Genomic DNA, 14,154 nt, shown 5'->3' with positions numbered 1-14,154 from the left:
ATCTTACCATATTTATCATCATACTTCATACATCATCTTACCATATTTATCATTATACTACAAACATCATCTTTCCATATTTATCATTATACAACACACATCATCTTTCCATATTTATCATTATCCTACATACATCATCTTACCATATTTATCATTATACTACACACATCATCGTACCATATTTATCATCATACTACAAACATCATCGTACCATATTTATCATCATACTACAAACATCATCGTACCATATTTATCATCAGACTACAAACAAAATCGTACCATATTTATCATTATACTACACACATCATCGTACCATATTTATCATTATACTACAAACATCATCGTACCATATTTATCATTATACTACAAACATCATCGTACCATATTTATCATCATACTACAAACATCATCGTACCATATTTATCATCATACTACAAACAAAATCGTACCATATTTATCATTATACTACACACATCATCGTACCATATTTATCATCATACTACAAACATCATCTTACCATATTTATCATCATACTACAAACATCATCTTACCATATTTATCATCATACTACAAACATCATCTTACCATATTTATCATTATACTACAAACATCATCGTACCATATTTATCATCATACTACAAACATCATCTTACCATATTTATCATTATACTACACACATCATCTTACCATATTTATCATTATCCTACATACATCATCTTACCATATTTATCATTATACTACATACATCATCGTCCCATATTTATCATCATACTACAAACATCATCTTACCATATTTATCATCATACTACAAACATCATCGTACCATATTTATCATTATACTACACACATCATCTTACCATATTTATCATTATCCTACATACATCATCTTACCATATTTATCATTATCCTACATACATCATCTTACCATATTTATCATCATACTACAAACATCATCTTACCATATTTATCATTATACTACATACATCATCGTACCATATTTATCATCAGACTACAAACATCATCGTACCATATTTATCATCATACTACACACATCATCGTACCATATTTATCATCATACTACAAACATCATCGTACCATATTTATCATCATACTACAAACATCATCGTACCATATTTATCATCATACTACAAACAAAATCGTACCATATTTATCATCATACTACAAACATCATCGTACCATATTTATCATTATACTACACACATCATCTTACCATATTTATCATTATCCTACATACATCATCATACCATATTTATCATTATCCTACATACATCATCTTACCATATTTATCATTATACTACACACATCATCTTCCCATATTTATCATTATCCTACATACATCATCTTACCATATTTATCATCATACTACAAACATCATCTTACCATATTTATCATTATACTACATACATCATCTTACCATATTTATCATCATACTACATACATCATCTTACCATATTTATCATTATACTACACACATCATCTTACCATATTTATCATTATACTACAAACATCATTTTTCCATATTTATCATTATACAACACACATCATCTTACCATATTTATCATTATCCTACATACATCATCTTACCATATTTATCATTATACCAGTATTTTTTACATTTTATTGCAAATTGGTTGATTGGTTTGGAGGTCCTTCTGTCTGTGAAATGAGTCCGACAGAGGGACGTAGTGAAAGCATTTTGTGAAAAGAAGGAGGTTTGGAAGAGGATAGAGAAGATCAAAGATAGAGGGAGGCAACCGGTTGGATGCGGGGGTACTGCACCTACAGCTGGTGGAGAAAAGGTTGGAGGTGCAAGGTGAAAAGGACATTAGGATTGGTTGGACCTTGAGAAGGCCTGCGGCACTGTCCCAAGAGATATGGTAATGGCGACACTGAGATGGATGGGAGTGGCGGAAGCAGAAGTTAGGTTGTTGGAAGTTAGGCACATCGTTGATTTGTAACTCCAAAAAAATGAAGCAATGGTTCGGGAGAGAGAAGAGAAAGGGAGACATAAATGACCGTGTTTGATGTTTATTTCTCATTTTTTATGCATTATTTCTTGGAATGTTGTAGTCGTTAAAAGGGCTTTTTGGAGATTGTTTTTAATCAAAAGCCAAGAAACCCCCCATCGTTCGTTGAAAACAGCTCGGAATTTATCGTCAGTCAGCGTACAGAAGATCGTCCTCATTGCCGCTTCACTCAGCATCATCACTTGACGACCTCTTCACCTCCTGGATAGCCCATCATTCCTCGTTCCCCACATGGTGTGCAGCCAGTCTCACAGCGGAGAATCGTCCATCCAACCCTAAGGGTGGACACCAATAACAAGTTGACAACACCGAAGGGGAAGCTCGGCTTCGGGATCATCTTGCACTTAAACACCACCTACAGCAGGAGCTTATTACCGTGTGCGGTGAAGGTGAGCATGACAGTAAACCAGTCCTTTTCATGAGCCATGGTGCAGATGCCAACAGACTTTTCCCTCTTTGTGGCTATCGTGGTGCGACGAGGGATGTAAGATGTCAGTGGTGTCTGCTCCGCATTTCCAAAGCATATGCCGGTGCTCTCGTCGAAGCCTGATGATGTATCTCTGGAAGCGTGCCACCTTGTCCACTGCCTCCTCCGATAGGCGTTGGGCGATTATGAGTGCGTATCCTGACGGACAGGTTATGGAGTGCCATAAACCTGTATGCTCAGTTCGTGCTAGCTTTTAAATCCTCGATGCCAGCTATATTGGTGATGGATCTGGCCTTGAGATGACACCTGTTTATGGAGATGCCATTACCCTCTGCAAGCTTCTTCTTCATCTACTCCACCAGTTCCTCCTTTATCTTTGAGCACTTTGGCTGCCTCACATCGGAGCACGTTGTACCCTCTGGGAATGGCATCTGGGCTTGGCTTGTCACTCCTCATTATGATGTCCACGTATACTCATCTACAACGGATTTACACAGACACAAGGTGCATCCTTTACCTGTATCTGAGACACACTCCCTATTTTTCCTTCATTAATAATAATAATAATTCATTTATTTTGTATAGCGCTTTTCATGAAGCCCAAAGGCGCTTTGACAGAGTGCAAAACATAATGCATAAAAAAACATGAAAACAACAATTGCAAAAAGACAAGAATCAATAGGGAAATATTAAAAGCAAAAGGAGGGAGAAGGAGAAGTGATAGTCAGGGGTTAGATGCTGTGGGTTGAATGTTGGATGCAGTGCTGAACAGGTGGGTCTTGAGTGATGTTTTGAATGTGGTGAGTGAGGAGGAGTCTCTGATGGTGTGAGGTAGTGAGTTCCAGAGGGTGGGAGCAGCGATGGAGAAGGCCCTGTCCCCCCAGGATCTGAAGTTGGTCCGGATGTGGGGGGGGGGGGGGGGGTCAGGAGGTTGGTACCAGCAGAGCGGAGGTTGTGGGTGGGAGTGTGTCTGGAGAGGAGGTCAGCCAGGTAGGATGGGGCCAGGTTATGGAGGGCTTTGTAGGTCAAGAGGAGGATTTTGTACTGGATTCTCTGGGAGATGGGGAGCCAGTGAAGCTTGTAAAGGACGGGGGTGATGTGGTCACGGGTCCGGGAATGGGTGAGTAGACGGGCAGCGGAGTTCTGAATGTATTGGAGTTTATTGGTGATTGTTGAGGGTGAACCATAGAGGAGGCTATTGCAGTAGTCCAGACGGGAGGTGATGAAGGCGTGGATGAGGGTTTCTGCAGCCGTGGAGGAGAGGGATGAGCGGAGACGGGCGATGTTTTTCAGGTGAAAGAAGGCTGTCTTTGTGATCTGTTTCGTGTATTTGTCGAAGGAGAGGGTTTGGTCAAAGATGACGCCAAGATTCCGGATGAGAGGGGAGGTGGATACTGGGATACCGTCGATGTTGAGGGCAAAGTTATGGGTGGATTTTGTGAGCGTTTTTGGGCCAATGATGATTATTTCAGATTTATCACAGTTAAGTTTGAGGAAGTTGATTTGAAGCCAGGATTTTATTTCAGAGATGCAGTTTGTCAGGATAGAGTGGGTGTCGGTGGAGATGGACTTGGTGGAGATGAAAAGCTGGATGTCATCGGCGAAGCAGTGGAATAGGAGACCATGACGGCGGATTAAGTGACCGAGGGGGGACAGGTAAAGGATGAAGAGGAGGGGGCCAAGAACTGAACCTTGGGGGACACCTTGGGGGAGGGGAGCAGTGGGGGATTTGCAGTTATTGATGGAGATGAACTGGCGTCTGTCAGAGAGGTATGATTTAATCCAAGAGAGGGCAGTGCCGGTAACGTTAAAGGTGGATTCAAGTCGGGTGAGGAGGATGGTGTGATCGATGGTGTCAAAGGCAGCGCTGAGGTCGAGGAGGACGAGAATGTTGAGGTTGCCAGCGTCAGAGGAGAGGAGAAGGTCGTTGGTGATTTTGAGGAGAGCAGTTTCAGTACTGTGGTTGGAGCGGAATCCGGATTGGAATGTTTCATACAGGTTATTGGCAGAGAGGTGATGTTTGAGTTGAGTGGCTACAGCGCGTTCCAAAACTTTTGACAGAAAGGGTAGGTTGGAGATGGGTCTGAAGTTGTTTAGGGTGTCAGGGTTTAGACCAGGTTTTTTTTAGAATGGGGGTAACAGCAGCAATTTTGAGGGATGGTGGGACGATGCCTGTAGACAGGGAGGCGTTTATTGTTGCAATGATAATTGGAGAGAGAGCAGGGAGGGAGGCCTTGACAAAGCTGGAGGGGATGGGGTCAAGAGTGCAGTTGGCAGTTTTCATTCCTATGAGGAGTTCAGAGAGGTCAGTAGGGGAGACCAGGGAGAATTGAGACAGGGGAAGGCAGGATAAGGGGGGGCAGGTGGTTTGAGGGGGAGCGGGTGCGGTGGTGGTCAAGCTGTTGTAGATGTTGTCAATTTTGCGTTGGAAGAAAGAAAGGAAGGAGATGCAGTTGTCTACTGTGAATGACTGGGTGGTGGTGTCCAGGGGGCGGAGGAGTTTGTTTATTGTCGAGAAGAGTGCTTTTGGGTTTCCGGAGCCAGAGTGGATAATTTGAGAGCAGTAGGCGGAGCGGGCGTGGGAGAGGGCATCTTTGTAGTGTTGTAGGTGGTCCTTGTAGGCTTGGGAGTGAACTGTGAGACCTGTTTTATTGCGGAGTCTTTCAAGTTGGCGAGCACGAGTTTTCATCAGGCGGAGTTCAGGGGTAAACCAGGGAGCAGAATGGGTGAAAGAAACTGTTTTGGTTTTTACAGGCGCAAGCTGGTCAAGGCAGGAGGAGAGAGTGTGGTTGTAGTAGTCAGTGAGGTCGGAAGGGGTGTGGAGGTCAATGAAGGGAGAAGTGGACATTTTTTCAGAGAGGGTGGATGAGAATGAGGTAGGTGAAAGAGCGTTTAGCTTAGGGAAGTTGATAGTGCGATAATGTCTTGGTGTTGGGGTGGGGATGTTGATGGTCATAGTGATGGCTAAGTGGTCAGAGAGGGTGAGGTCGGAGCCAGAGAGATGGTGCAAAATTAATCCAGTGGAGCAGACAAGGTCCAAAATGTGACCACGGATATGCGTAGGAAAGTTGACATGTTGAGTGAGGTTAAAGCAGGTGAGTAAATCAGTGAAGTCAGTGGTTATTGTGGAGTCAGTGGAGTCCATGTGGATATTGAAATCACCAAGGAGGAGGATTGAGGGGGAGAGGGAACATAGCTGGGTCAGAAAGTAGGAGAAGTCAGACAGGAATAATGGGTGTGGTTTGGGAGGGCGGTAGACGACAGCCATGACTGACTGCGTGCGACCAGAGAGTTTAAAAGCCAGGTGTTCAAAGGATGAGGATGAGGATGAGGCGATGGGGATGAGGCTGGTCCTGATGTCAAATTCATTCCCTGGGGGAAACCGTGTCCTTTATACATGGTACTGTATGGTAAATATACTGCCCTGTAAAATATTCCCCTTTCCAAGCCAAGTGTTGTTGGGATCATATTGAGCACTATTCAAATCCCATTTAAATATTGTACCTTACTATCATTTTCTTTTCTTTTTTATTCTCCCTCCTGTTCATAACAGGTGAATATTGTAAACCTGAGCTTCCTGAGACTCTTCCGGGCTGCCCGACTTGTGAAGCTCCTACGTCGGGGTTACACGATCCGCGTTTTGCTTTGGACTTTTGTGCAGTCTTTAAAGGTGTGGGATTGAGCTGACACACCTAGTACACTGCCGTTTTATTTAATAAAATCATATAACTGCTCTATTAACCTGAATGTGATGGAAAATCCTCAACTAAACCTCATTTATAAGCCTTCATATATTGATTACAATTATATGTTTCACTAATCCCATTTTGGAAAGTTATATGAGTGTTTACTAACACCTCATCCTGAAATATGTATTGAAGAACCGTGTGTGTGTGTGTATGCGTGTGCGTGTGCGTGCAGGCATTACCTTATGTGTGTCTCCTTATTGCGATGCTTTTCTTTATCTACGCCATCATTGGAATGCAGGTGAGATTTCCATCCTTTTACCTCCAGTATGTAACACAGCCACACCGAGGTAGTGATGCCGCCAGCGAGCAACTCTGTAATTCAAGCAGTCAGTACAGATAAACAGACAGTACAGATAAACAGACAGCACAGTTCTGGGTAGCTATAACACAATGTTCTCCTCTTCTCGTCATCTTGACATACGATCATCCTTCCTTTGTTCATCGATCAGTGCATTCCCCACCCTCCGACCCCCTTATTTCTACCCCCTTATCTCTACCCCCTTATCTCTACCCCCTTATCTCTACCCCCTTATTTCTACCCCCTTATCTCTACCCCCTTATCTCTACCCCCTTATCTCTACCCCCTTATCTCTACCCCCTTATCTCGACCCCCTTATCTCTTCCCCCGTTATCTCTACCCCCTTATTTCTACCCCCTTATCTCTTCCCCCTTATCTCTACCCCCTTATTTCTACCCCCTTACTTCTACCCCCTTATTTCTACCCCCTTATTTATACCCCCTTATTTCTACCCCCTTATTTCTACCCCCTTATTTCTACCCCCTTATTTCTACCCCCTTATGTCTACCACCTTATTTCTATCCCCTTTTTTCTACCCCCTTATTTCTACCCCCTTATCTCTACCCCCTTATTTCTACCCCCTTACTTCTTCCCCCTTATTTCGACCCCCTTATTTCGACCCCCTTATTTCTACCCCCTTATTCCTACCCCCTTATTTCTACCCCCTTATTTCTAACCCCTTATTTCTAACCCCTTATTTCTAACCCCTTATTTCTAACCCCTTATTTCTAACCCCTTATTTCTAACCCCTTATTTCTAACCCCTTATTTCTAACCCCTTATTTCTACCCCCTTATTTCTAACCCCTTATTTCTACCCCCTTATTTCTAACCCCTTACTTCTAACCCCTTATTTCTTGGCCCTTATTTCTATGCCCTTATTTCTACCCCCTTATTTCTACCCCCTTATTTCTACCCCCTTATTTCTACCCCCTTATTTCTACCTCCTTATTTCTACCCCCTTATTTCTAACCCCTTACTTCTATCCCCTTATTTCTACCCCCTTATTTCTACCCCCTTATTTCTTGGCCCTTATTTATACCCCCTTATTTATACCCCCTTATTCTACCCCCTTATTTCTCGCCCCTTATTTCTCGCCCCTTATTTCTCGCCCCTTATTTCTACCCCCTTATTTCTACCCCCTTATTTCTACCCCCTTATTTCTACCCCCTTATTTCTACCCCCTTATTTCTACCCCTTTATTTCTACCCCCTTATTTCCCATCCCTTATTTCTACCCCCTTATTTCTACCCCCTTATTTCTATCCCGTGTTCATGGTACACGGAATCTTGTGGTGAGGCTGTTGCCCAGAAACAACTTGCCTTCATCTCCTGGAAAGCAAATCCAACGGAAGAAAATCTCATTTCCTTTCACAAAGCCTGAAACAAGTGTGTGTCCACCCTCAGGAGAGCCAGGAAACAATATCTCTCCGTTCTCAAGACCGAACTCTCTTATCTGTCACCCTCTTCCAAATCCTGGTGGCGTCTGGTCAAATCTGTTTCTGGTGTTTGTTCCCCCTCCATCCCCTCCCTTACCTCAAACGGCTACACAGCTGACTCCGCACGTGAAAAAGCTGAATGCCTCAACTCTGTGTTTGCCTCTAAATATTGTGTCCCAAACCCATCCCTCTCTGTACCCACCATACCCAGTCGTACCCAGCTGCTCCTGGACTCCGTGTCCTTTCCTCCTGACAAGGTGGAAAAGTTTCTGTCAACCCTCGACTCTGATTCTGCAACTGGACATGACGGCATCAGCCCACGGGTCCTAAAATCCTGTTCTTCCGCTCTTTCTCTCCCTCTCTCTGTTCTCTTCACCTTCTCTTTTGCTCAAGGTCAACTGCCATCTGCTTGGAAATCAGCCAACATCACCGCTCTGCACAAAAAAGGTGCAAAAACAGATCCTAGCAACTACAGACCGATCAGCCTTCTCCCAATTATCAGCAAAGTCATGGAATCCATCATTGCTTCGGATATGAAATCTTTCCTCTTCTCCAATGGCTTGATCTCTGATCATCAATTTGGTTTCAGACCAGGTCACTCTACTCTGGACATGCTGCTTCTGCTGTCTCAACAATGGATGGAGGTCCTCAATGCCAAACAGGAAATTAGAGCTGTCTCCCTCGACATATCACGTGCCTTCGATACGGTCTGGCACCCCGCTCTGCTCACCAAACTCTCCTCCTTTGGTATCCATGGAAAGCTCCACGCATGGCTGGCGGACTTCCTCTCTAGTCGTAGTCAACGTGTGGCCCTGAATGGGTTTCTCTCGTCTCCTCTTCCTGTTCAGGCTGGAGTTCCCCAAGGCAGTGTTCTGGGCCCTGTGCTTTTTCTGGTCTTCATCAATGATCTCTCTGACTCTCTTGAAAATCCTCTCTATCTCTTTGCTGATGACTCCACTCTTTGCCGCTCCATTCCTCATCCCTCAGATCGGCATTCTGCAGCCTCCTCACTCTCTGCAGACCTGGACAAAATCACAGACTGGGCAAACAAGTGGAACATGTCTTTCAATCCTGACAAATCTCACACTCTTACGATGTCTTTCTGAAAATACCGACTGGACAACCCTCCCATCTACTTTCTGAATAATCCTCTCCAAGAAGTTCTGTCACTCAAGCTTTTGGGTCTCACTATCTGCCATGATCTTTCCTGGGAAAACCACATTTCCAAGCTGGCCTCCAAAGCCAGTCGCCGACTGGGCATCCTCCGTCATGCGAAGTCCTTCCTTGGCACACCTGAGCTCCTCACCACATACAAGGCTTTCATCCGCAGCTCAATGGAGTACTGCTCCCCCCTCTGGGCTGCTGCTCCTGCCTCACACCTAGCTCGTCTTCACGCTGTTGAAACCAAAGCGTTCAGAATCATTGGAATCTCCCGCGATGACGCTATCTCCGAGGGCCTTTCACTTAATCACCGCAGGCAGGTTGGTGGTCTTTCCGTCTTCTACCGACTCCTCTCCGGCCTTGCTCCCCCAGCTGTCTCTGGGCTCTGTCCCCCAAATATTCCTGCAGGTCGCACAAGATCTGCCTGCAACCCTCTTATCGTTAAACTGCCAAAATCAAGACTCTCTGCTCACCTTCACTGCTTCATTCCTCTTTTCTCCCGCCTCTGGAACAAACTCCCTCACTCTCTTCAATCCCACTCCTCCCTCCAGGTCTTTAAAACGGCTGTTCACCACCATCTCTTATCTTCCCAATCCAAAACCTTGATCTTTTCTACCCCCGCTAATTTCACCCCAAATCCACTTTTTTGAGGTGAATTTTGACTTCTTTCCTGGAAGTCCTTGGTGTCCTTGCGTTTTATACCTATCCTGCCTCCCCCCAGGCCCTCTCCCTCCAAAAACATCTCCCGATGTCCCTGCTCTCAAATGTTATGTTTGTGTGCTTCCTCCCCTTCTCTCCCCATCTTGTCGACCGCTCCCCTTTTTATATACTTTGTTTGCTTGTTTGTTTGATTTGTTTGTTTGATAAATGTTAGCTCTTTCACGAGCCTCGACTCTGTATACAAAAAAAAAAAAAAAAAAAAATCCCCTTATTTCTCACCCCTTATTTTTACCCCCTTATTTCTAACCCCTTATTTCTCGCCCCTTATTTCTAACCCCTTATTTCTACCACCTTATTTCTACCCCCTTATTTATAATCTCTTATTTCTACCCCGTTATTTCTACCCCCTTATTTCTACCCCCTTATTTCTACCCCCTTATTTCTACCCCCTTATTTCTAACCCCTTATTTCTACCACCTTTTGTCTACCCCCCTTATTTCTAACCCCTTAATTCTACCCCGTTATTTCTACCCCCTTATTTCTACCCCCTTATTTCTATCCCCTTATTTCTAACCCCTTATTTTTACCCCCTTATTTCTAACCCCTTATTTCTCACCCCTTATTTCTAACCCCTTATTTCAACACCTTATTTCTACCCCCTTATTTCTAACCCATTAATTCTACCCCGTTATTTCTACCCCGTTATTGCTACCCCCTTATTTCTACCCCCTTATTTCTACCCCCTTATTTCTAACCCCTTATTTCTACCCCCTTATTTCTACCCCCTTATTTCTACCCCCTTATTTCTAACCCCTTATTTCTACCCCCTTATTTTACCCCCTTAAATCTACCCCCTTATTTCTAACCCCTTATTTCTAACCCCTTACTTTTTCCCCCTTATGCATTTTTCAGTCACTTCGACTTCATGGACATTCAAAAGATCAAGTTTGTCCTCTCACAATATGGCCAGTTCAAATCTTGTCTGTGTCAAATACATTCAATCAAAGTTGTCTTCTCCTGAACTCGGACTTCGAGCAGGCGGTGCAATTCCATCGTACGTCATCCCGCATCTTTATTCACAATCTTTATTACCCTCGTTAACCCAACTCCCTTACCTGCAGGTTGTGGTGTTGCCTTTCTTCCTCTCTCTCTCTCTTGCTCCTCGTTTGCTGCATGTTCTTTCCCTTGCCTGCGTTGTGTCCAACAGTTGTCCAGCTGTCCTACATTCAGTTCGTTCGCTATGTCACCTTTCTCTTCCATGGGCCTTGATCTTAAATAAAGACAGATAAAGTTTCAACACTTCCTCATTATTTTTACATTCTATCCAAATGATTATGTCCATCCAGCGTCACACCAGTCACCTGATATTGTCCTTTCTCAACATGCATGTCACTGCTATGTTACAACACCACACTCTATATTAAGGTCATATAGTAAATAGTATTCTTTTCAATACCCTACTCATTCGTCTTGATAGTAGCATCTTCCTTTTGCTGAAAACTCACGCTCATCTCTTCGATGTATTTGCCATTCTCAGTTGAGATGCTGCCCAGATACTTGAATCGGCTGTCCCGCTCCATTATTTGTCCCTTCACATTGATGCTGTCCTTTCCAGCAATGTCACATGATATTCTTTAGGTTGTTTTTTTTTCTACACATGGATTTGCATTCTAAAAATAAACGAGAACGCCACTCAGTAGAGCGCATACTCCCACCGTGGGTTTAGTTGGAATAATTCGTTTTGTTTAACATCCCCTCTCCCCAAAACAATAAATGAAAAAGAAAGTAAGCCCCAACTGTCAGAGAATTAATTTTGATATATCTCGGAATTAGAGGAGAAAAACATCATTTAAGAATAAGAATAAAAGCTTTAATGCAGTAAAACAGAAAAAATCTTTCCCGAAAAAATTCCCCAAAAAAATTCCTGGATCGGGAATAATATCCTGAGCTTCACCAAAAACTAATCAATTCTTCCTTATCCCAAGGGCAATCATCCCACCAACTTTCATCCAAATCCGTTCAGAACTTTCCCAGATATTTGTTCACAAACACACGAACACACACACGAACACGAGTGAATACATTACTCCCTGGCGGGAGTAATAAATTCAGCCTGGGGCTTTGTCGTCGACCAAGCTATCTGAATTTAAAGCACTAGGGCGTGCCCGTACTATATATATATATCTAAAATTATATCCCCCCCCCCCTCTATTTACATGAAATGGTTTGGTCCATTCGCAAAGCCAAAGCGAACGGCTTGCGAGTACGGTGACAATCCCCCCCCCCTCTATTTACATGAAATGGTTTGGTCCAAAGCGAACGGCTTGCGAGTACGGTGACAATCCCCCCCCTCTATTTACATGAAATGGTTTGGTCCAAAGCGAACGGCTTGCGAGTACGGTGACAACCCCCCCCCCCCCCCCCCCCTCTATTTACATGAAATGGTTTGGTCCAAAGCGAACGGCTTGCGGAGTTTGGTAAAGAAATCGCCATAGCGTGCACAAACGCGCAGGAAAGCGAAAGAATCGCAAATTAGTTTTAATTAGTTTTAAAACATAGTTTAACGCCAACATAGCGGCAACATAGTTTGCCAACGTGAAATAAATGAATACGCTCTCAAATGTGCCGTCCGAGGCAGAGTCTGTTCGGCACGTTCGGCACACGTGATAGCTCGCTGCTCTCTGATTGGTTGAATCGTTTTTTGACCATGAATGACCATGACCATGAATGAAAGCATGACCCCCATCTTTCACACATCCCTTCATTTCCTTGAGTAGGTTTTCGCCACTGTATCGATGTTCAAGTGTGAGCATCTCGTTTTAAACATCTCGGTCTTCTGCCTTGACATTTCTGGTTCTCACGAGCCCTCTGCCATTTCCACCACTGTCATGTGACTCGTGTACAATTGCAATCTGTAGTTCGCTCGTTCAAACACTTTCTCAATGTCCACAAAGCACAGAAACACCATTGTTGACTTCTCTCACTTAACACGAGGACCCATGATCTCCATATCAATGATGTAGCAGGAAAGAGTAGGGTCAATCTGCTAGGATTTAAAAAAGGCTTTCACTGGAAACGTTTTAAAATAAATAATATTCCTGTGTTTGCATTTTTCCACTTAGCTCTTTGGCAACATAGAGCTTTCTGACGAGACGGAGATCAACCGACATAACAACTTCAGGTCGTTCGTACGAGCGCTGATGCTCCTGTTCCGGTGAGTGTAAAACAGACAAACGCACATGAAAGTTCTGAGAATGGGTGTAACACCATCGAACTGCCATTCGGCGTTGATGTAACGAGGAGGTGTGTGCATGCGCAGGAGTGCTACAGGAGAGGGATGGCAGGAGATCATGCTTTCCTGCGTCTCTGGACAAGATTGCGATGCTCACTCAAGCTCAAAGAACTGTGGCAGTGACTTCGCTTACCTTTACTTCATCTCATTCATCTTCTTTTCCTCATTTCTAGTGAGCCATGGAATGAAACACCTGCATGTTTTTATTGAGCAATCACGATGCTCAGCAGGATTTGTTGTTGTGGGATAACTGCTGAGATGACCCATTTTCGTTTGAGTCATATTGAATGTAACATTGTTTTTCCAGCATGGCCGCTGAAAGTATTGCATCTTGGAGCATGCTCTTCTTCAGAGCTTCCATATTGATACTTGTGGATGTGAAAGAGCTCATAATGTTCTCACAAATGTGGGCCTTTTTGTACAGACTTGGCATTTAATATGGAATATTATTTTTTTCTTGACTTGGGTTTACTTTCTTAACTCAGTATATCAATCTGGTGAGTTTCTTTTCCACTTTGGTGATTTATTTGTTAAAAGAACCATGTCACTGATTGTCTGTCGCAGCAAGAAGTCAACAACAGGATTATATCACAGGTGGCGTGGCAAAATGTACGGACAGGTGCATTTGATGATTGGCTTCACAGTCGGGTTTACAAGGGTTGTTGCGTTCTGTATTAGTGGAAAACAACTGCTGCACGTCTCCAAAAGTTATTGCCACTTCCTCTGGAGATGGTCGGTCAACTCGACAATGCTGTTTGTCATGGAGTGGTGGCTTTACGAAATTACGGCATGAAACAGCGTGCTATTGCTCGGCAGTATGGCATCACTCAAGGTCAGGTGTCAAAGATCCTGAAACAAAATGCTCAGAGGGGTGTCCCTACTCCAATACCGAGGCCAGGACGTCCCCGCAGAACCACAAGGAGGGATGATCGCCAGCTGCACTGGTTAGTCCGCAATGGCCGTACCAAGTCAGCTAATCGGCTTAGGGCTGAGTGGCAGCAACTGACAAATGTGCCTGTATCCAGAAGGCTAGTCAACCAACGACTGGTTCAAGCAGGCTATCGTGCCAGGCGTCCCCTGAGA

At 43.9% G+C, this 14,154-nt stretch overlaps 1 protein-coding gene across 1 annotated transcript in view; it reads left to right on the top strand.

The window, feature by feature from the left end:
- LOC137421197 (voltage-dependent N-type calcium channel subunit alpha-1B) overlaps window positions 1–14,154 on the top strand; it is a 394,582-nt gene that overhangs the window by 292,527 nt on the left and 87,901 nt on the right. The window contains exons 36-39 of the mRNA XM_078771756.1: window positions 6,029–6,145; window positions 6,397–6,462; window positions 12,902–12,993; window positions 13,099–13,243. Coding sequence (XP_078627882.1) covers window positions 6,029–6,145; window positions 6,397–6,462; window positions 12,902–12,993; window positions 13,099–13,243 — 420 coding nt within the window. The remainder of the gene's footprint in view (window positions 1–6,028; window positions 6,146–6,396; window positions 6,463–12,901; window positions 12,994–13,098; window positions 13,244–14,154) is intronic.

Source organism: Myxine glutinosa, chromosome 2, assembly GCF_964187855.1.
Source record: "Myxine glutinosa chromosome 2, kmMyxGlut1.1, whole genome shotgun sequence".
Lineage (NCBI taxonomy): Eukaryota > Metazoa > Chordata > Myxini > Myxiniformes > Myxinidae > Myxine > Myxine glutinosa.
This window is presented reverse-complemented; position numbering and strand designations above follow the sequence as displayed.